Raw genomic sequence first — 24,411 nt, 5'->3', positions numbered from 1 at the left:
TATTCAAATTCATTGTAGGAGAAACTGAAGATTTTTTTAAACTTCAATTTTCACAAACTTTGAGTTTTAAACTGTTTCACTTTATTTTTAACATTTAGTCTTCCAAAAGCTTTTAAGCATATTTAAAAACATTTTGATCTTCCAAAAGAAGCTGAGTTATAAACAATGCTTTATTACTTACAAAATATGACTGACTAAAATATTTCCAATTTCATGCATTGAAAATATATTAGTTGGCTATTTTATTAAATCAGTATTGTAAAATTATCGCTTTTGTTGGTTACTATAATTATCTAACATCATTTTGCTAGGCTACTGCTTTTGGAGTTATATGAAAATATGTCAATCTAAATATAAGAAACCATTTCCTCCATCATTATCATATATTTAAGAAATAAATGTTTAATGCCATTTCTATTACACAATATTTAAATACCTTTAAAATCTCTAAATTCAGGTTTACGACTGTTTTATCAGAATTTTTCATTTACAAATTTTATTACTGAACCGAGAAAATTAGGTCAATTTCAGAAATATTAAAGAATTATTATTATGAATTTAGATGCCATCAGCTATACAATAATAATTTTATCATTTTAAATAAATAAATAAAGATAACAAAAATTTTACAATAGAGGTGCTAAAAATCATGAAATAAATTAATGAAATGATCATGTTTATGGAATACAATTTGAACTTCATCATGTATTTTGATCATCTTTGCATTATTCCATCTTAATTTTATTCAATTAAAATTGAGATATAAATTATCAATCTACAAACTTTACTAAAAACAGTACTTTACACTATTATATATCTTAGGAAACCGACACTGACTGTGGCCGGTAAAACTTCCGTTAACCGAACGGGTACTTCACGCGGATTCGAGATTAGTTTGCCAGGCCTGGGCTTTTAAGTGTGCACCAAAAAAAATTAGTAAGAATAACGATAAATATCAAGTCTAAGCAAAAAGTTCAAATATATTTAATTATTAACTAGAATTTACTATGTACAAATGTCTATAATCCAAACAAAATTTATTAACGAAAATCAACAAGTCAACCCGACAATAAACTCAGCTACTTAGCTTAACTTAATATTAATTCCCCTTTGAAAATTCGACAAATCAAATACTTAGAAACTATGAACAAAATCTCTTACTAATTAAACGTCTATCCGTCACCTCACTATACAAAGAACCTAATTCCTCAATCTTTTTCGCTATCGTCAATTCGTCAATCGAATTCCTCTTCGACACCTTTGGATCACCTAATTATCACTCTGGACTTCGACCAGAAAACCACTTCGCTTTCGAATCCACCTCGGATTGGAATTTACCTCCTCATTCTTCGGTTGACGTCCTGGTTTTAGGCTGTGAGGTGATGTCACAATTCAGCTGGTTACTCCCTTTATTTACATACTTAGTTTGCTAACATTAAGTTTCTTTCTGGCAGCTTTAATTTTCCAACAAAAGCTTATAAACCGTTTACAAAGTATTTAGCACAATTTTCTGGGATGTTATGACGGTTTAGTAAGTATTTCTTTGCTAGTGAGTATGGGATTCCCCCCTCCATTTTTTTTTCTGCGGACCTTTACTTCCGCTGGGCAGCGCAAGTGCGCGAGATTTTTCCTACGGCGCTTATTTTTTTTCGTGAGTTGTTTTATCTTCCTTTTTCATTACTAATAAGAGAGTGGTGGGAACCTTCGTCCTAAATAAACATAAACCCCAAACAAAATAAATATAATAAAACGAAAAAAATAATAAAATAAAAATAACGCTCGGACTCAGTTCCTTACACCAGAATTACGATATGAATAACATAAGCACATAAATAAACTTTAAATAATCTTGATATGAGTTATATCATATGCCTTCTCTATTGGAAAAAAAGAATTACTGTCTGAAAAATTCATCCACAAATACAATCTTTTAATTGGAATTTTAAATTATATTGAAGATACTGAAATGGTGACTGGCTATTTACTTCCTACTAGTATGAATGAAAGTGCTTATTTAAAGTAAATATCTTTACATGTATTTACTTTATTTCATATTAAAACCAAATGAGATGGGATACCCTAGTCTTCCTTTTTTTCTAAATCAGTCATAAAAAAAAAGAAAATAATAGACTCCCAACTAATCTTTTTTGATAATCAAAATTCATCGAATCAAATTTTTGAACATTGAATCATTGGTAAATCGACTAAATACTGCAAAATTTAATTAAAGGATAATGTAAGTCTTTTTTTGTTATAAGTTAGCATAACAGCTGCTAGATCTGCAAACAAAGTACAAATTTGGAATGATCCAACCTATGTATATATAAGATAATTAAAGACTATGAATATAATAAATAAAATCATTTCAATGTAATGTTTATATGAATATGTACTATTTAATATAAAAATGTGTTAAAAAACGTTTTTATAATAAATATGAAATCTATTTTCATATATGCCAGACGGGAATATATATTTTCTTCATTACACCACCACCTTTGTGAAAATTCGAACCCGCCGGAACAAAAATCTAGCAATAAAAATGTTTTATTGTATGTTTCCCACGGAGTCAGGAATGAATCACAAGGAACTAAATCCAAATTGTGCTGGTTGGTAAAGAGGAGTAACGTGACCAAGAAGATAAAAGGGGGAACAGAGAGAAAAAGGGGGCGGTTACGCAGTTTCCATCCGATCTTAATGAGGTGAGTTACACAGTGTCCGTCCCGAAGGAAGCCGGAGACGAAGACCGAGCCGAGAATACTCTTCCAAATTTCGTACGAGGACCATCCACTCGAAAGACGAGGTATGATCCCCAATCCTTGTGAACACTCTCTCCGGGTACCCTAAACTTAGGTGAAGCGACATATATCATTCCTTATTGTAGATGAAATTTTTAGTTATTAATAAACTGTTGTTGTTTATTCCATCGATGTCAATTATTCGAATATCGCTGTCGCTCTATCATCGGACCCATCCTATTCCTCCACTCGCGTAACGCGTAACAAACCCATACGGCCATCTTGACCGTGGGCAGGTCTCACCGACCTGTTAGCCGAAAAAAGGAGGTATGACTCCATCCACCTCCTGATGAACCCACAATTAAAAAATTGTAAATTCAAATTAGAATGTAAGTCTGTAAACTAAATCATTAAAATAAGTTTAATCATTTCCTGATTGCCATCAACAAAAGATAAATGCTCTGTAGCATTTATTTAAATTACTTTCAACAGAATTTAATTAATGCTATGCCTTATTGTTGGTCAAAAGATGATTTCTAACAAATCATCATCATCTTTTGACTCTTAGAAATGAAGAAACAACAAATTCTTAAAATTGAAAATATCCATTTTAGATGAACTTTTCTTAAATATACGATTAGATATAAAGTAGTACTCGATTCAGATGCCGAAGAATTTGGAGGACACAAACGGCTGAATCCGGGATCGGAACATTTCACATTCCCCGAACCTTACGCCGGAAGAAGAAATTCTATGATGGTAAGATTGGAAATCTATTGGATCATTTTAAATCATTCATTATTTATTATTCCTGTAATGCTAAACTTTTTTTCTCAGGTTTATATACCCAGTAGAGTTGGTTTAATTTTTGCCAGATTTTAGCAAGCTGAAAGAATATAAAATTTGTTATAAAGAGCCAAGAAATATTTCTTACCATAGATAAATGTTAGATATATAAGTTGATAATCATGCTTTCTACTAATTTAGAATTTATAGAGCACAATTTTAAATTTTTATAGACTTTATTTTGGCTGCAAATTTTTATTCAATTGTTATGAATTTTCATATTTTCTGTTTGTTTAAAATATTTTTATTTTGTTGGTTAGTTGTATTAAGAAAAACAAATTATATCAATATTATGATCATTGTATAAATTTTAAAAATAGCAATTAAAAGTTATTTTTGCAATAAATTTGAATTTTTTTTGTAAGATATTTAGAAAATAAAACAAAAAAACTTGCTTGTAAAATCAAGGATTATTTCTAAAACTAAGTTTTATTTAGATGATAATTTAAAACCTAATCTATCTTTCAGAAAATAAATACAGGGTGATTACAAATGATTTAACCATTTTCACAAATATGGATTGAGACTTTACAATTACTGTGTATATAATTTGATTTACTCATACTACAATGAAATTGGAAAAATGTAAGTCTCCTCTTTCCAGAATATGATGGTTTAATAGTAGTCCAAAAACAGCTACACATCTAGATATAATTGTCCAATTACTACAAAATTTAGCACACAGATATGTAAATAATTACAGTTGTAATCTAATTGCTTGACAGCTAATGCGCCACCAGAATGGCTTAAAAATTTACCCTGGTATCTTAATGAAATGAGCATCTAAGTCTTTTTATAAGGATTTTCAGCATACTTATTTGGAAGTCTCCAAATGTCAGGCATGCATGTACTGTACATTGTCAGCTGCTTGTAATATAAGAATAATGTTCATCTGGAAGTAATTTTGAATACGGTGCACTCACACAGACCAAACCTTACATTAGTTAAAAAAAAAATTGACTTTCTTTGTTAGCATATAAATTTTTTTTACCAGAGTGTTGATTTTGAAGTTTTTTCTAAATTAACTTATAGATTTGCATTTAATATCCACTATTTGTTCCAATTAACTAAAACTTGTATTTAGTAATTACTAAATTTTTGTTGTTATATTATACATAAACACTATTTTATTGGAGATGTTGATTTTGGTTTGAATATTAAACTGATGTACAAGGTGATCATAATTAATTAGAAAATGTTCAGAGCTCTGTGTAAAAAGATTATGGGGCAAATCTTTTATATACTGTTATGAACAGTATATATATATATATACTGTTCTGAGTAATCAGTTTTGATTTTATGGGGATAAACTTATTTCAAAATTCAGCTGCTAAAATGAACAGTCAAGGTGCTCACTTTATCAATTCCACAAGTCATGCATGATCAGACAAACTTTTCTAATCAACATTTGTAATTGAATAAAATTATTACACTTTACTTCCAAAATTCATTCGGAAACAGATAGTAGGTTACATTCTAAAAATGAGTTACTAAACATCATATAATATGAAATTAGTTGTCAAACAAGCTGGGCAACAAATCTAGGGACTAGGTGGACCAAGTAAGTGTAGCAATGTGACACATCTAGGTTTTCCCAGGAATGTCTATCTTCCTGGAAAATGCTGTTTAAAGCCCTGCCATAAAAGAGTGAGGTATATCCTAAACTTATTACAGTGATTCTTAATCCCTCATCATACTGATCTGGAGAGCAGTTCTGTCTGCTCAACCGTAAAAGCAAAATTGAAGCAGTGGTTCTCCAAACTCCAACATTCTCCTATATCAAATAGAACTGTAATTCATCACTAAAGACAATACAGGTGCCAGTCCATAGTAGTCCATGCTTTTATTTGCAGTGGTGCCATGACAACCTATTGGGTGCTAATGGCATGTAAATTTCCCTGCTGGATGCTTGCCCATGGTACAGAGAGAGGAGATTCAGAAGGATTTCACTAGTCTCAAGTGAACAAAGGTTCTGTTGTAGGCATTCATGATCATCTCTCCCAGTGGTCTGTCTGGAGTGGCCAAAATCTACCTGCTATGTATGTGTACTCTTACATAGCCACTGCCCCAGAATGACCATCCTACTTCCTCTTTGACTGCAAAGTTTGAGAAAGACATCATTAGACTATCAAACACTGAAGAAAGAAAGGTGATTCTCAATAACAAGAAACTAATTAATTAATTTAATAAAACTATCTTATAATGAAAAGTAAAAATTACAAAATTAATATATTAACAATTTTAAATCATTGATGATTTCATTATATTTAGATTATTTTTTGTAATATACATAATGAAAAATTGCATTAATACTGACTTACAACTTATGAACGATTCAGATGTATATTTTTTAATTTATTTACAAATGTGTAGAGGGGGCTGTGGGAAAAACAGAAAATTCACCTAAAATCATTAAAGATTGTGTTTCAAGCTTACAATATTCATCATATTGTTGAACAAGGAGTGTTTCTTCATCTGTTTGCAGTTCCGTTGGCTAAAGTATTATAATATATTAAAATCATTATATTGAATTATGTAGTTAAAAGAAATCTCTCTTCAGATAAATTTTACCATCTTTTCTTTATCAGCTGCAATCTTATCTTGCTCTATTAATGCTTTAGTAATAACTTCAGATTCTTTTTCTTTGCTGAGAATTTCTGCTTTTTCTAGATTAATTTTTTGTTTGTCTCTCAATCTCATACTTTCTTTTTCAAAGTATGTCTTTAGTAATGAAATCTATTAAAATAAAAGTATACAATCAACGATAATATATGAGCCATTATAAATGAAAGTGGTGTAAGTCTGTTTATTCATACATTGAGATATTTAAGGGTTTGCATTCAAATCAACTGAAAAATATTGAAAAATGTTAACAAGTTTATAGTTTACATAATTATTAATTATTATTTAAAAATATTATCTGAATTTAAGAAAATAAATGATTGATTTTTTTTTAGGTACAAATGGACTTTTGTTATTTAAAATTATAAATTATTCATATTATTTTTCACAATTTAATTGAAGTTGGCTTTTCTGAAATGTATTTTTGGGCTGCAATTTGAAAAGATTGTGGACCTATAATTTCCACCGTCATCTTTCTGTTTAACTCCGTTCTCAATTGGTGCCTCCTGTCCTTAATCTTAACTATATAAGATTTTCTGGTATGCACCAGAAAATCTTGTTGTTTCAATTCTAACACCTTTCAGGGGAAACTTTTTGATAGATGACTGGCATGACTCTATTGTTAACAGGAAAAGTATGATGTACAAGGGCAAGCCACTAATTTAATATATATGCTCTCCATCTCAAATTAGTAAACTAAAAATATGATTTGATTAAAAATTTCAGCCTGGCATTGTGACAATGTTGCAATAAATAATTATTCATTTACTTACATGTTCTTGTTTTTATTATTTTTTACATTAAAACAAGTAATCAATTTTATTACCTAATAATAACTGAAAGTAATTTACTTTGTTAAGATAAGAAATATTATGTTAAAAGTAAAGTAGTTATGGTCAATCGGAGGTGTTAAGGCAATAAAACTAATCATATCATTATATTCCTCTCTTGTTACTAGTCTAGAAGTTGTGTACAGTGGTAGCATTGATCAAATTTTTAGGCCTTCCTTGTTTTCCACATAAATGAATAACAGTAAATGGTTAATTTTAGAGAGGAGATTCAGAAGGATTTCACTAGTCTCAAGTGAACAAAGGTTCTGTTGTAGGCATTCATGATCATCTCTCCCAGTGGTCTGTTTGGAGTGGCCAAAGTCTACCTGCTATGTATGTGTACTCTACTGGTTACTGCTATGTATGTGGTACTCTAAAAATTTTCTTTAAAACCAGTAGGGTAAAGGTTCATCCCTTTTGAATCTCATCCAACAAATTTTTAGCCAATTTATAATTTTCTCATCCATATTCCCCCCTCCTGTTTATTATTGTCTCTTGTAGGGATCGTGCTGAAAGTAATTATTGATACAATTAGAAAGTTGTTTCAATAATTATTATGAATGGACTTTTGATAACATTTTACAGTTAATAATGTTCTTTTGAAAGATTCTTTTGATTAATTTATGAGGATACTGTACACTATTGACTGTGTTAGTAGAATAGGTCAGTGATAGATATCCTTTTAGCGAGACATATTAAATATATAAAAAAAAAACTATCATTTATAATGGTTTATATGATATTTAGTTTCTCTTAGACATTAATTATCTAAATAATTTATACTGTAAGCCAAATGTGTTTATAACTTCTGTACAAATAGCACAAGATAATGGCTTAATTATCTTGATTTATAGATAAGTAGTTCAAGTTGAGAATTATCAATATTATTTTTTAATGGAAAATACGTAATCTCTATAAAATAATTTTTTTTCTTTTTTATGGAAAAAAGGCTTCTTCCCATATTTAAATATATTGATAATTTCTTTTACATTTTAACCTGTTTCCAGGAGATGCTGTGATAAGACTCAAATCTCTGAGTTATGCACTGGTCATCATATGTAATGCAGAAAAATGACACGAGTTGTGAAGTGCATTACTCAGATTTTGGTTTTGAGCGTAATACATGTGTCATTCACTTTTTATTGTTGTATGCAAGATACTTTCATACTGCTGTATCTCCAAAAGTACTGAGAATACCCAAGTTCATATAAAGTTGTTTTGGAGAAAAATACTATAGGTCATTGTAAGCAAGATATTTCCCTCTCCTCCGACTTGCCATCGGAGGAGAGGGATACCATATATTATTGTATATAGTATTTCTAATTCTTCAATTTTGTGGCTGATAACTAATTTTTCTCTCAATAAATTGGATTTGATGAATTATAAACAGAATTCAACATATAATTTAAGACCTGAAATAGGAGATACTCCTAATGGCAACAATAAAATACTGTATTTCAAAACTTAACAAAAATGTTTGATTTGATTATCCCAAATGAAAAAAAAAAAGAGTTTAAGATTTTAATTCATGAGGTACAGTAGAATCTCTTATTGTAATCACTTTGGGACTACCCTATGTATGTGTTAGTGATAATTTATTTATTTACTTAAAAAAAAAAAAATGAAGTCTGGTAACATTAAGTGTCAGTGAAAATTGAAGATTTAACATATTTTCTTTTTAAATTATATTAATTTGGATCACCAGGGACAGGCAACAAGAATTCACTGATGTCTATTACTAGAAAGGACAAAGGTAAATGTGTCACAATTTTGTCAGATCCTCACAATAGCTTAATAAACTTTACACTTGATAATTATAACAATAAGCATTTTATCCTAAATGTTTTGGGACATGCTAACCCTGATAGCAATATTTATGATTACAATAAGTGGATTCTACTATAATTTTATTTCTAGAACAATAATCAAATTCTAACCTCATTTTGTACAGGTGACCAAAGTGATAAAGGTAGGTCCATGATATATAAAGTTCCATTTGCATCACTGATAGCTAACACATGAGATTTATCTATAAAAAACATAATATTCAAAAAAGTTACATCAAATCAAAAATATCATCTGAAATATATTAACCTTTCATGATTTTTGGTTTAATTTTAGTAATAAAATTAGCAGAAACATTTTGAATTAAAATGGGTTCGTGAGTTTGATGTAAAATATCCCATACTTCTACGTTTCCATTGCTTTGACCAATAAATATAATTCCTGGTCGAGTTAGTGACCAATGACCGGCCGTTCTTTCGCAAGTCCCACATGATGATTCAAGCAAAGGACCATACTGAAATAAGAAAAGAATTAGAATTATATATAATTATTAAGACGAATTTAAATATTTAGATTTTAAATAAACAGATACTGGTATATCTGACTTCCATATTGCCATTTTCCATCCTCCTACTACTAAATATACATCTTGTATGAAAGGAGAACATTGAATTGTATTTACAAATCCTCCTATTTTACATTCAAAATAAACTGGTGGAATACCTAAAAAATTGATTTAGTTAAAATTTATTTTCATAATTTCTAAATTTTCTAAAGAATGTTTACATTCAGTTAGCTGTCCAGTGGCATCACATGGTATTTTCCAGTCACCATAAAAGATATCACCATTCTAACATGGGTAAAAATTAGGTTAAAATTTGATTTATGTATCAATGAGTTTCAAAGTAATGTAATTCTTACCACAGTGCCACCAATAAAATTTGATGCAGGAGGAGCAGGTTTTCTTACCTCATCATTTGAGTTTTCTGATAAAAGAAAAACCAATAAGAAAAAACTATATATTATGAGCATTAAGCTTAAGAATTTCAGAATCATTACCTTTAATTTCAAAAGAAAATACAGATACATTGTTTTGTGCACTATCAGCAGGTGGTGCAAGTTTTACCTAAAAATAAAATATTGAAATAATTTAAAACAACTTGTTTAAAAAACCATGAAAAAAATTTGATATATAAATTTTTATCTTTCTGCTAATCTTTCAAAATTATTGTAGACATATATTTATATAATGTCAGTGGTTTTTAACTGTCAAATCAGATAAGTGATTCTTATTCTTTTTTGGGGCCAAATGTTGAGTTGAAATCACTGTGTCATCCTGACAAAAAAGTTTTTGCTGAAATCCCCACTTGTAGACCTTTTTAGCACTATAGTAGTGAAGTGCTTATGTTTGTTCACTTTCGTTACCTAAGTCACTGTGCATGCACGTGCATGTCTGACAGACACACAAAAGTCCTAAGTGTTATGGTCCATTCAATCCATTCCTTTTGCACATGTCCATGCACAATGAAACTGATCATTTTCATTTACAATCACTGTAAGCTATAGTAAAAACTACCCGGTTCCTCTGGAATCTATAAATCACATCCCTTACTGTATATTCAGTGAAAAATTCTTCTGAACAACTACTTGATTCCAAGAATTTATAAAGTTTATTTTAAACAATAATATTTGATTCACTTTTGTGGAGTATGCTATCAGATTGGCTTGACCAAGCTTGTTTACATGGACAGGTAGATGATGATCAAGGAAGGAGTTAGGAGACAAACATTACAGAAGTATAGTGGGTGATCGGTTGACGAACACTTTCACAAAAGACTTTTATGTTCGGATAACGAACATCTCTCAGAACAAACACCAGAAGAAGTGACATAAAATAATGAATACCGATTGTTGCCTGAAGACAAGAAAAGACCAATTTGAAACTTTTCAGAGCATGGAATACGTCAACATCAACACTCAACCCAGTATATATACTGATTGTTTCAAAATTCAGTGGAATACCATCCACTCTCTTGTAATTCCAGCCTTTTATTTTTCTGACAGAAACAATTCTTTTATAGTATTTGCGAGACTGTCATGTAGGCACTCGTTAAGTTTTGCGTCTGTTTTTATTTTCAAAAGATGAGAGTATAATAGCAAAGTGGCAGATGTCTGATGTTTCTGGGCAGTATGGCTTGAACAGGTCTATAGTAGGCTGCAGTTCAATCTTATCTAAGAAACACACAGTACAATCAAGAAGACTCAAGCAACTAAAGGAGTAACAAAAATAACATCTGAGAAATAAAGAACATTACAGAGCTCGTAATGGAACCTGAAATTGATCTGATGCCAAGAAACTCGGCGAGATATGTTTTCTTCTGAAAAAGAGGATTAATGCCAACATCTGCTATTAAACATCTTTTGAAGAAGTGGGAGGATGTCAGAACAATGGTCTTAGAATGGCATCCAAACCAGGTTGAAGTTAATAGGCTTGGGGATCTCTACAATTACAATGCTATTAATTACTTCCAAAAAATCCTGAAGAAGAGAAAAAGCAATCGACATTAGACACAGATTCTTTAACCCCCACAAATGGAAAAAACATGACTAATAAAACTGCAAGACTGTAAAAAATAAAAATATACATACATACATAATAATAAACGTAAAAACGGTATAAATTAATCAAATTCCCATAAAAACCTATGGTAAAATCGATAATCGGTTAATGAATGATTCAGATAGCGAACAAAGTCTTGGAACAGATTATACAATGGAGATCAGTTAACGAACATAATTTAAATGGAAGTAAAAGTTGTGTAGAGATAACAAACAAGTTTCTGAGTAATGAACTTCATATATCATGGAGAGAGAAATATACTGAGGAGCCAGCGTATTGAGACTCCTCTAGACATACAGTTCAAAATTGTACAATGCTTACTGTGAAGAGGACACACAACAAAGTATTCCTCTTTGCTGATCTATGATCTACCAACCAGAGAGAAGTCTTCAAGGGTGTACTATAGATTGCTCCCTATGGAATTTCAGGACTGAATATATTTAAACTCGGGACCAAGACGAGTTCAATGACACCTTACTTTTGGACTGGAAAATGAAAATAAAGTTATATTTATGATTTCTTGCCTTTCACAATGCATTCTATGCCATTTTAAAGTTTTCCACTGGGTGGCATTTGACTGTTTGTGCTCCTGACGGACTCCTCCCAGAGAGGAGCCACCGGCAGGCCGCCCAGTGTTTAACATCACTAGTTATTGATTCATAGTTCTTGAACAAAAGGAAACGTATACAGAACAAGTAGTGCCACCTAGTGGAAAACTAAAATGGCATAGAATGCATTGTGAAAGGCAAGAAATTGTAAATATTATAACTTTTTTTTTCTTGCGTAGACACAATGCAGTGACAGTTGATTCAAAACACTGGGCAAATTTTCATCCTTTATTCGGTTGGATAAACGAAAATAATACCAACCGAATAATGGATGAAAATTTGCCCAGTGTTTTAAATCAACTGTCACTGCATTGTGTCTACGCAAGAAAGAAAACATAAAACACGGTTTCCTCAAGATGATATTATTTTTGGTCTCCGGTCCAAAAGTAGGGCATCAAAGTGTTTTTGGTCCCAAGTTCAGATATATACTCTGCTCCCTATGGAATTTCGAGACTATCTATAATATCCTCATCTTCAAATTACAATTTGATTTATCACACATCAAACTGGAGCAACATTTACTTGAATTGTACAGATATTTAAAACATACTTTTTCAAGTCATAAGTGGATAAAGTTGATTCTTCTCTCAGTTCTTTCTTTATCCAGGGAAGTTTTTTTACCGTGTACTGAGAGAGAGACAAGAGGGTATTTCACAGAATGTCAGACATGCCACATATAACCAGGAGGGTTACCAGCATGCTGATTAATTAAACTGCAACTAAAAACTAAAATCAGGAAAAATGTTATATTCAGAAGAATGTTTTCATTTACATTGCAATAAAGCAATTAACAGCTTATTGATATTAGTTGTAGTAGTTAGTATGGGCTGCACTGACAATCTAACCTGATCTTAAAAATAGCACCTTCCTCTCAAATTTCACACATGGGATATTAATCAGTATAAATTGAAATAATTTACAAGAAGTTTCTGAAATTTGATATGCTATGTTTAACATATCAAATTTGAGGCGGAGGTGTTATTTTTAAGATCAGGTTAAATTGTCAGTGCAGCCCACACTGACTAACTGCTAACTTGCCAGACAATCTGCAAAAAAAAAAAAAAAATAGTATCTAGAATTACAACTAAATGACCATTTTCCAAGTGTAAAGAATCACTGATTTGATCATTCAGATTGTATTAATAATAGATGTATTAACAATGGTCTTAGAATGGCATCCAAACCAGGTTGAAGTTAATAGGCTTGGGGATCTCTACAATTACAATGCTATTAATTACTTCCGAAAAATCCTGAAGAAGAGAAAAAGCAATCGACATTAGACACAGATTCTTTAACACCCACAAATGGAAAAAACATGACTAATAAAACTGCAAGACTGTAAAAAATAAAAATATACATACATACATAATAATAAACGTAAAAATGGTATAAATTAATTCAGATTGTATTAATAATAATTGTGAAACTAACTTTTGATCTCAATGCATATTATGTCTTATACAATCAAGTACAACTTCCTCTCTATATTGCACTAGGAGAACATCACAATTTCCATTAATAGCCAATGAAAACTGAATGATTAAGAACCAAAACATTTCAAGAGAATTTCTTTTAAAATACTGAATGATTCAAACTTGAAGCTCATTCATAAATATCTACTATAGTCTTTCAAAAAAGTTGGCTTATTTTTCCAAAGTCTTTTTCATAATGCATTAAATGACTTTAATGTATTCTAAATAAATTCATCTTAAAGCAATATCAAAGACAATAAATGAATCACATATTTCAGGAAAACAATATAGTGTTAAGCCAATTATAACTTTATCAGTTATAAGAACGTTTTTCTAATACATTACTAATACAGTTATATAAAATACACCTTAAGGAAACTATAGGTTTTAAAAATGAATGTAAATGCAATTCTTTTGTTTTGTTTTTGTTTTTAAATTGATTTGTTATCTTTAATTTATTAATAGATGTTCAATATTGCTTATAAGCTTTTCCTGTATTTAGTCTTTGTTCTTTTCATTTTAATGAACTAAAACAGAAGATCTTTCTGTATTAAACACATTTTTGTGTTAAATTTTCATACCAACCGTTTTGGTTAATTTATTTCTGCTAAATACATCTTAATTTATGTAAGTTATTCTATTTATTAAATTTTTTCACACATTGAAAAATGATTTTAAAAAAATGTATAGTTTCTTTCTCCTGTTTTCACAAATAGTTATAGCAAAATAAAGTTTACAATTTCAACAAAATAAATATTTACTTACTGAATGTATCGGACTCCATGTTAAATCAAGTGAAGTATAAATGCTAATGTGAGCCTTAACTACAGAAAACAATTCATCTTGGTGAGTTTTCTTCTCTGGTCGAATATCCCATATCTTGATGAAACTAAAAATAATTATATTTTATTATTTATATTTCCTTTTAAAAACAAAGAAGGAAATTGTTCAGAATAACAATTAGTTAGAAACAGATGCAATCATCATATATGCTTTATTCAAAATAATTCAGTGTCCTCAGTTATATGTAAACTATCCACACAGAACTATGTGATCTCAAAAAATATTTACTTGCTACCATGTTAATAAAATAGAATTGTGAATGGAAGTGATATTATTAATATGACAACCTATGTTGAATCACATTTTTCTTATTTGTCAAAATTCATTATACAATGCCAATATTCTTATCCTTTTCTATTTGTACAAAAACCATCCAATAAGGATTCTAATATACCCTATTATTGAGAATTGTGGTATTAGAATGTTATTCAAGAATATTTCATTTTAAATAAAAAAAAAGTTGATATTCCTCTAGTCTAATAAAAATTTTAAAAATAAAATCATTTTTTTCCATTTTTCATATATATAAATTACAAAAGATTAGATATATAATTTTGGATGTATTTTTGATAAAGTTTTTGATACTTGCTTTACTAATTACTTATAATAGAAAAGTTCCTACATTTTTTGTTGTTATTTTTTGAGATATAATAATAACAAAAAATTAGTTGATAATTTTACATTGGAAATTATTATTATTAGTTAGATTATTATGACAATACATAATGAATGCTGCAAAATTTATTGTAATTATGCTTAGTTACATTTAGCTGCATAGCCAACACTGACCAATATCATATTACATGGATGCTGGAAATAACAAAAGATAACTAGTATTATCCATCCTATTCAATAAAACAAGTTTTTCTTAATCTTAAATTGTCAATAAACAGTTATAAAGATCTATAAATTAGATCTATTTATTAATTTAAAAAGTAAGGAAATTTGGTTAAATTTGGAAATCTTCGTAAATCAGAAATACTGTAAATAATCAAATAATAATAATAATAAAATTTATTTACAGTATTAAACTATACATCTCACTAGATGATAAAATGAATCTGTAGTATTAAATAAAAATTCTAAATCACAGTATCATTCCATAATATAAAATTAAGATATGATTTTATATATGTGAACTCTAATAACCTTAGATAGCTTCGCAAAGTATAGTTATCCACAAACGTTTTCGGTCCCCTTAGGACCTTCTTCAGGTGGGATCCGAGTAGAGAGTGACCCTACATTCTAAACTCCCGTTACGGATGCATTCCAACCTCCCCACACCAGATGTGTACTATAAACAAACATTGTTGCGCATGCGTCAGCGGCTACAACACCGGGTCATACATCGCTTGCCACGCCTTCGAAAGTTGCTTTTCGTCCTTAAAGTTGATAGAAAGGCCTAGGCAGTCAGCTTTAAAGATCTCTAGTGCTTCCAAATACTTAAGGTGGTGTACCTGCTTGGTTCCGAATGACAACCCATACAGTCTTTTGATCGAGTTAGAGCAAATGAGCAGCTCATTTTTTGGATATTAATATTACCTTTAATAATGGTACCTTTAACGACACTAATGTATACCGGAAACCGAACGCTATCCTGATATACATCCCGGCAGACTCCAATGATCCGTATAGCTAGAAACTGGCGGCCTTCAGAGTACTTACTAGAAGAGCCCACACGCACTGTGATAAGGAGAGGGACAAGCGGAAGGAGATAAGGAGAATAGCGGAAATAGCTGAGAACCATGGCTATAACAAGAAGCTTATATTTAGAATAGCTGACAAACAGGAACACAACCCCGTAAACCGATTCAATGCAGTTCCGGAGAATAATCGGCGGCAAGGTGTGTCTCCCTGTCCTATTAGTATTACATACAAACGGCATCTGTACTCCTTATACCGTGAGATTGGCGCATGTACTAATACAAAAATAGCCTATAAGCGTAAGCTGGATGTTTTCACCTTGCTTAGGAATGGGAAAGATCCGGTGGACGTTGATAGAGTGCCGGGGTGTATATAGAATTCCACTCTGAGACGATAGGTTCAATAGGGGTCTGGTGTATATCGGTTCCACAAAAAGATCCCTCAGGCAACGCATCCGAGAGCATAAAATGGATATCGAGAAGAAAAAGACCAATACTGCCTTAGCCGTATATGCCAGTGAAAACGGCATTACGCCCGGGCTGCAGCACGCGACCTTGATACGGTGAACCAAGCAGGTACACCACCTTAAGTATTTGGAAGCGCTAGAGATCTTTAAAGCTGACTGCCTAGGCCTTTGTATCAACTTTAAGGATGAAAAGCAACTTTCGAAGGCGTGGCAAGCGATGTACAACCCGGCGTTGTAGCCGCCGACGCATGCGCAACGATGTTTGTTTATAGTACACATCTGGTGTGGGAGGGTTGGAATGCATCCGTAACGGAAGTTTAGAACATAGGGTCACTCTACTCGGATCCCACCTGAAGAAGGTCCTAAGGGGACCGAAAACGTTTGTGGATAACTATACTTTGCAAAGCTATCTAAGGTTATTAGAGTTGACATATATAAAATCATATCTTAATTTTATTGAAAGAAAATGTTGTGTTGTAAACTAAATTATTGAAACTCCTCTTGTATCCATTTTTTTCTGGTATTTTTATATTTTACAGTGGAACCTTGCTTAACAAGTATAATTTATTCCAGAATCTTACTCGTAATGCAAAACACTTGTTAAGCAAAACAATTTTTCCAATAGAAATTAATGTAAAATACAATAATGCATTCCATGCCAAAAAAAATACTCAAGTACCGTATTTACTTGCATATAAGACAAGGTTTTTATTCATTTTTCAGTGCTTCAAAAACATAGGTCATCCTATATGCACAAGCAAAGGATTCTTTGCATTTTTGCAATAATTTTTATGAACCGTGTATAGTTCATGCTGCCATTATAGCAGGGTGCTATCAAGGTCAAGGTGAATGTCGCTTGTAAAGAGATGATCTGAAAATAGCTGGTCACTTAGCAACGATTATAAATGTAGTTATTTGTTAAATTGATATTTTTAATGAATATTTGCACATTCTGAATCATTAAAAATGAACTTTTTCCTGTCACGTGCATTATAATCTTTTGATTTTTCTACGTGGGTATCAGGTGTGTGGAAAAGCATTCTTCAAGAACTGTTAGCAGTCATTCGGGGAATACTGCATTTTAAATTCACTCGAAGGATCAGAGGACGATGCTTTGTGAAGTAAGAAAGAAAGAGGAGAATTGTAACGAAGCTTCAGAGGGGGAGTCTGAGTAGACAAAAGGTTATAGCATCAAGAAAACATGGTTGTTTGCCTTAATACATGCATTTGATGATAATTTGTGATTAAACAAAGTGAAATTAGAATTGCATTAATAAATCTAATTTTCTTTATTTTGATCTTTAAAGTCACACATCATCCTATATGTGAGATCGTCTCATACGCGAGTAAACACAGTATTTTATGTATAATGTTTATTCAAAGAAAATTATACAATATACATTGTGAAGGAGGTGAATCATTGTCATCTTTTCTTCAAGCATGGAATGAACCAACCTGGATGTGATTTTGATTTGCAGAAAACAAAAAAAAAAAAAAAAAAAAAAAAAAAACACAGATAATAGCATGATGGAGCATGCACACAATCCGGAACTTTCCCTCTCCTCATCACTCATTATGAAAAACATCGCTTGTTAAGCGAGTCACTTTTTAAAAATTTGTTTTACTTGTTAAGCGAGGTTCCACTGTACTTTAATAAATTAAAATATTTTGTTTTCAAATTTTTTACTGTTTCATCTTTAGTTCATTACAACAAAATTGCTATTAAATAAATTACTACTGAAATATTTGCTAATCTCATAAAACTGATTTTGAATTTATGTTCAATAAATTTCATACCCATCAGAACCAGAAGTCATTAGTTGCACAGAAAATTTTAATTTGCTCCAAGAAACATTTCCATTCTCCTTCACCTATAACAAAAAATATAAAGTTTTATGAAATATTTCAATATTTTTTCTAACTTAAAAGTCAAGAAGCAAATCAACAACCTCTACGTAATTTGGGAACCATTCTAGATGTAAAATGTCTGATAGATGTCCTTGATCTATGCCAGATGATGCAACATGCTTGATAATTGGCACTTCTTGAATTTCTTTTTCATATATTGAACACTAAATAACAGTAAATTTATACTTTTTAAAATAAATTTAATATATTCTTTATATAAAATTTATTAATATCTATCATCTGCTTAATAAACAAATTATTGAAATATCTTCAACAGTCAAATAGATTAGAAAACTGATTTTATTCATCTTGTATTTGTATTAAAAACATTTTTTTACTTTTGTTTAAAAGTATCTAATAAATAAAATTTTCAAAACTCAACAGACCTTTCAAGATATTTTAAATAAAAAAAATATTAGTCATTGTCAATTTACTGTTTAATATGAAATTTTTTTTGGACATTTATCTTTAATATACAAAAACTGACGAATTATTTGACAATATTAATTAATGAATTTAGTCAATAAGTGGTACATCTGCTATAAAAATGTATTAAACTGATTAACATAATTAATTTTTTAAAAAATTTGATATAAAAAACTTACTATTTCAGATTTAATCTGATGCTGAGGCTCAGTCAGTTTTTTTAATTCTTCTTGATAAGATGTGAGATCCCATAAAATAAGTTGACCATTAATACATCCTCCAGCCACCAAATTGGGATTGGTTGGATTAAATTGAAAGATCAAAACATCATCAGGTGCTTCTAACAAGAGCTATACATATGAAATAAATGAAATATCATCATTGAAAATTGACATTAAAATTTTAATTAATTATACCTAATTTTCCTCATAGTTACATAATATGTAATTATGAGGAAAACTAGGTACAATTAATTAAAATTTTAATGTTAATTTTCAATTAACAAAAAATATCTGATTTTTGTTCATATAAAGTTGTAACATAATATATTTTATATGATTGTCTTTAATAAATTATTTTGAACAGGCAGAAATTGTTGTGACATCATCACAATGCCAGGCTGCAATTTCTAATCATATTTTTAATTTATTTAATTTAAACTATATGATCTTGATCTGAAATTATTAATGTATTGCCCCTGTACATATCTTCCCTGACAACAACAGAAGCATGCTGTTCTGGGAAAAATTATTGAATTGAAGTCACATGACTCTGGTCTATACTGGAAGTTCGTATATAGTTTATTGGGGCTTCCCGCCTCTAAGCTTTCCATACCTGGTCTTGACTTTCATCTATCAGACAGACGGATCACAATGGGAATTTATAGGTCTACAACTTTTTCAAATTGCAGCACATTTAAAGATAAAAAAATGAAATGGAATTAAATCATTAAAGTTGCACTTATTTTTAGTATAATTTACCATAATAAATATTTTTATTATTATAATCAGTTTCTACTCACTTTTGGATTTATTGGATCAATGAAACTCCAAAACAGAATCAAACTGGGTTGAAGAGTGAGATAAGCAAATTTGTCTATTCTTTCATAAAAACTGTATGATTTAATACAGGAAGCAACAATAATGCCTAAGACAATTATTCAATTTTATAAAACTTTATTTTGATTTTAACAATATATTAAACTATATTTTTAAAAAATACCATCAATTATGGGATGCCAGCTAATGTGACTTATCATTTTCTTTATACTGTATTTAAGAGAAGTAAAAGATTGAAAAATCTGAAATAGAAAGTAAAAAATATTGAATAATTAATAAATAAAACAAATCTGAATTTTAAAATCAATTAATTTAAAATCTTACATTATATTTTTAGTAAAGAAAAATTTAAGTTAATAATTAAAACTTAGCTCCTTCAAGAAGAAATAATTTTAATTGGAAATAAATTGTATTAAATAATGAATTTTAAAAAATATATTATTTTCAGATCTTTTTCAGTCATTTGATCATCTTTTTGTACTTTAAGAATAAAAAATATCTTCTTCATTATTTCAAAATAAAAACTGTATCATAACTATGATTTTATCATTTTTGAATACAAATATTCATAAAAGAATTGACTCAGTAAGATCTGCTAATTTTTTTTATTAAAGACTACTAAAAAAATAATTTATATAAATATTTAAAATAGAAACTGTATTTGTTAAAATATGATTATCAAGAGGTACATACATTACATATATCATATTGTAAAGTACAGTCAATTTGAAGGATATTGTAAAAAATATATTTCACTAACCTTTAAACTTCAGCAAATATATGTTTAAACAAATGCTTTCAACTGTTTCAAGCCCTTCTTCCAAAAATTAAAACTATACTTGAAATTCTTAAAAATCCAGTGTTCCAAATAAAGAAGATTGTTACCAGATTTCAATGATGGATCACAGTTCAAACACAGAGGAAATTGTTTTAAAATTTTTCTTTTATTTTTATTTATGCTGTATTTTTTCAATGTATTCGAATGGCTATAGTCCATCTTTTAAATTTGTAACAATCTCACCCGTCTGGAACAACAAACTTTCAAAACTTTCAAGAATTGTTCTGTTTTTTGAGAGATTATTTGATGAGAGCCTTGAAAAGGTCAAAAATTGCTGAAGTTTAAAGGTTATTCAGATATATTTTTAGATATATCACATATTCAACTTTTATTCTTTCTTTGCAACAATGCTCAATTTTTAAGTATATCAGAACATGATATACTTAAAAATTAAATAATAAAATTTTCAAATAATTGTAACTATAAATCTGATTTCACTTTTATATGACCAGTAGAAAATTTTGGTGGCTGAAATTCTTCTTCACTAAGTTCTAACCAGTCATCTTTGAAGATATCAGAAGTTAAGTTTTCATTAATGATTTTAAGCATTCTGTAAATAATAAAATCAAGTTTAATTAAAACACTATCTAATTTTATATATGCTACATTATAATAATAATAATAATAATAATAATTATATATAAAATTATATTGGTTTTTAGAAATCAGTTACAATTTAGAATACGAGTCATTCATTTTGAAAATTTTCCATTTAGGAATCAGTTATTTTCAGTCATTTTTCTTGAAAACAAAGAAACATTATTGATATATATCAGAGATGGCCAACTTTTGTGTACATAAGAGCTACTTTTTATCTTAAAAATGTGTTGCAATCAACTTGTTGTCATAGGCATAGTCTAAGTGGGGAGGGAAAGGTGTGAAATATATACTATGTTTATACAGTGTTTCAGTATGAGGTGCACTGCTTATGAGTTGAGTCATAACTGCATGCATACTGTTGTGTTCGGTCAGACTAATACTAGATCATAGACTATATTTTAGAAAATGCTGATGTAAACTATATTTTTTCCTTCCAAGAAAAAAAAAATTTTTTTTAATGTTTGTATAAATGACTGTTATATATTCTATTTTATATCACTGATTGAATTCATTATGATAGGTTAGTAAAATAAGAAATAAATAATGCAAAACTGAAATATGCTGAATTACATTTTAATAAAAACTTTTGAACATATTTCAAAAGATGAATTTAAATAGATAAAGAATATTTATATTTAAATGATTTAAAAGAAATGTTACGTTAATTGATTAATTATATATAAATGTTTTATATTAAATTTGATCAAAAATAAAATGAAATGTCAAACAAAAATAATAGATACGGCAGCTTAATTAACTAGTATAATATAAACAAGCATAAACCAAACACCACCAGATTTTTTGGACCCTGTCTTCAGAATTCTGTTAAGCTTCTTTAAGCTTTTCCAGCTTTTTCTTTAAGACATTTAGTAAAGAGGTGCTAACTAATACATATCCTTTTTAAAATGCATATATTCACAGTTTAAATTTCCTAACAGTGCACTGAACAGTACTGGTAATGTTGGTTTTCACCAGGTTTTTCTTAATCTCATTCACATATTAAGAAAATATATCATACAAAAAACTTTCCCCAAATTTTCTGTCAGTTGATAAAAGATCCCAAACTGAAAATGCTGGATGGCATTGCATGAAAACTACCTTTGGTTCTTAACATAACTTCCTACATTCCTGTCCAAACTTGCCATGTGACATCACAACATTGCTAGATATGTGATTCATGGGACTCCCATCACACAGAAGTACAACATTCTGCTGTTTTTCCTGAAGTATGCTTTGTGATTCAATTTCATGCTAGATGTTGAAATAAGTGGACTAGGATTTTTATCACCACTTTAATAAAAAATATCACCCAAATATCTTATTAATAATATGCAGGGGTCACACTGCATATTACAGTAGAGCGTCGATAAGTGGAACGTCGGTAAGTGGAATGGCCGGAAAGTGGAACGATTTTCAGTCGGACTGTGTCGTGCTGAATCGAATGTTTTTGATACTAAATTTACTTCTAAAGTATAATTTTCATGTTTTTTATATTCTTTAATATATTTATTTTGTTTGTACAAAATGCAGAAATAATTTTTAACGATACGATAGCCTCGATGATTATTATAAAAATTTTCGTTAGGCTTAAAATCGACGAAAATTCAACACGAAGCGACACGCAACGGAGAAAAATTCAACAGGAAGCGATACGCAACGGAGAAAAATTTGAACATCGGACAGGTTAATGTATTTTTTCGTACAAAGTCGGAAACTGGAACAAATCATTAACTGGAAGGACCCCAGTCCCCAATTGGTTCCACTTATCGACGCTCTACTGTATTAAGAAAATCTTGCTATTACTAAACTTAAAGTTGGTGACAGTTTTACAAGCAATAGAAATTTCTCTAATACTTTTATAATAAATTGATCAATTTTGCCAATAGTTAGTTTAGGTTGCTTGATTCACATGATTGCAACTTGTGTATTTTCTCATTACACTTACAAAGAAAAGTGTTTTTGTGATCTATACAAGCCATATGTCTAATGAACTGAATTTAGTTTATTTGTTTGAAGTTAAATAGTAAAATTTTTTTGTTTTAAAATGAATTTTTATTTTCTCTTATCTTCCAATGCTGTCTTGCCTGGCAGTGCCTCCTAACATCCCTTGCTTTCTAGCACTCCCTCAAGTCTTCTTCTGTTCCCAAGGAGGCTTTAGCATGCACTGACTTATGAGTAAAGAGGCAAGCAGTGTCTTCTATTCAATAATAAAGATTATATAGGTCAGGGGTGAAAATTCCTACATACTTTCGTGGTCGGGGAGCTGAGTTCTTGTGCAGTCGTCACCCCAGTCAGTTGTATCCGAGAGTGAATAAAGTTAATTGTTAATTAACTATGTGTTTTATGTGAAACAGTGTCGAAAACAAACTCGATACAAAATTGGCGACGAGGAATAATTTACAGACTTGCCAGCAGAAATTACAATTCGATATAAAAAGCCAGAAATGTCGTTCCCAGGAACATCAACCAGTGGAGTTCGTTTCGAACCATTCAAGATGGACAGCCAGTGGAAAACTTACAAGGACCGCTTTAATTTTTGCTTGAAGGCAAACCAGATTGAAAATGACCAAGATAAGTGTGCTTTATTTTTTACTGTATGCGGTGAAACTTTATATGAACTTGTAGTCACACTCATAGCGCCGAAAGAAACGACACAAGTTAACTTCAATGAAGTAATTACTGCTCTTGATAGCCATTTTAACCCGAAACCTAGTGAAATTGTCGAATCGTTCAAATTTAACCAGAGGTCGCAAAAACCGGGAGAGAGTATCAACGACTATGTCGCGGAACTACGGAAAATTGCAATGAATTGCAACTTCGGCGCCTCACTAGAGCGTATGTTAAGAGATAGGCTAGTGGCAGGTTTAAGGGATAAAGGAATACAACACGTGTTATTGGCGAAAACGGACACTACTTATAAGGCCATTTTGGATGCAGCATTGGCAGCAGAGGCAGCGTCTAACGATGTTAGCCAGCTTGGGTCAGACGGAAACAACACCCAAGTGTATAACTTAAAGGCGGACTACAAGAGAAAGAATCAGCCGGCCATATTACGCTGTTTTCGATGCACCGGAAGTCATAACCCGAATAATTGCCGATTTGCTCAG

General features: G+C 30.2%; 2 protein-coding genes across 3 annotated transcripts in view; one reads left to right on the top strand and one right to left on the bottom strand.

Annotated features, from left to right (window-relative positions):
- Positions 1–3,900, top strand: part of AGBE (1,4-alpha-glucan-branching enzyme) — a 50,052-nt gene extending 46,152 nt beyond the window's left edge. The window contains exons 14-15 of the mRNA XM_067281769.1: positions 3,380–3,497; positions 3,576–3,900. Coding sequence (XP_067137870.1) covers positions 3,380–3,497; positions 3,576–3,620 — 163 coding nt within the window. The 3' untranslated portion in view covers positions 3,621–3,900. The remainder of the gene's footprint in view (positions 1–3,379; positions 3,498–3,575) is intronic.
- Positions 3,901–5,908: 2,008 nt separating this feature from the next.
- The window catches only part of mmm (missing minor mitochondria), a 40,205-nt gene continuing 21,702 nt past the window's right edge, over positions 5,909–24,411 (bottom strand). Inside the window, exons 7-21 of one of the 2 annotated variants that reach the window (XM_067281767.1) lie at positions 21,143–21,254; positions 20,030–20,108; positions 19,830–19,954; positions 18,988–19,158; positions 18,424–18,546; positions 18,272–18,345; positions 14,287–14,410; positions 9,881–9,947; positions 9,743–9,807; positions 9,608–9,671; positions 9,414–9,544; positions 9,131–9,335; positions 8,974–9,065; positions 6,156–6,320; positions 5,909–6,078 (exon numbers count right to left, since the gene is read on the bottom strand). In XM_067281767.1, coding sequence (XP_067137868.1) covers positions 5,944–6,078; positions 6,156–6,320; positions 8,974–9,065; positions 9,131–9,335; positions 9,414–9,544; positions 9,608–9,671; positions 9,743–9,807; positions 9,881–9,947; positions 14,287–14,410; positions 18,272–18,345; positions 18,424–18,546; positions 18,988–19,158; positions 19,830–19,954; positions 20,030–20,108; positions 21,143–21,254 — 1,732 coding nt within the window. In that variant the 3' untranslated portion in view covers positions 5,909–5,943. Of the gene's footprint in view, positions 6,079–6,155; positions 6,321–8,973; positions 9,066–9,130; positions 9,336–9,413; positions 9,545–9,607; positions 9,672–9,742; positions 9,808–9,880; positions 9,948–14,286; positions 14,411–18,271; positions 18,346–18,423; positions 18,547–18,987; positions 19,159–19,829; positions 19,955–20,029; positions 20,109–21,142; positions 21,255–24,411 lie in introns of those variants that run through there. The other variant, XM_067281768.1, reaches the window with a different exon arrangement.

This window comes from Centruroides vittatus, unplaced genomic scaffold, assembly GCF_030686945.1.
Source record: "Centruroides vittatus isolate TY-2023 unplaced genomic scaffold, ASM3068694v2 contig_926, whole genome shotgun sequence".
Classification (NCBI taxonomy): Eukaryota; Metazoa; Arthropoda; class Arachnida; order Scorpiones; family Buthidae; genus Centruroides; species Centruroides vittatus.
This window is presented reverse-complemented; position numbering and strand designations above follow the sequence as displayed.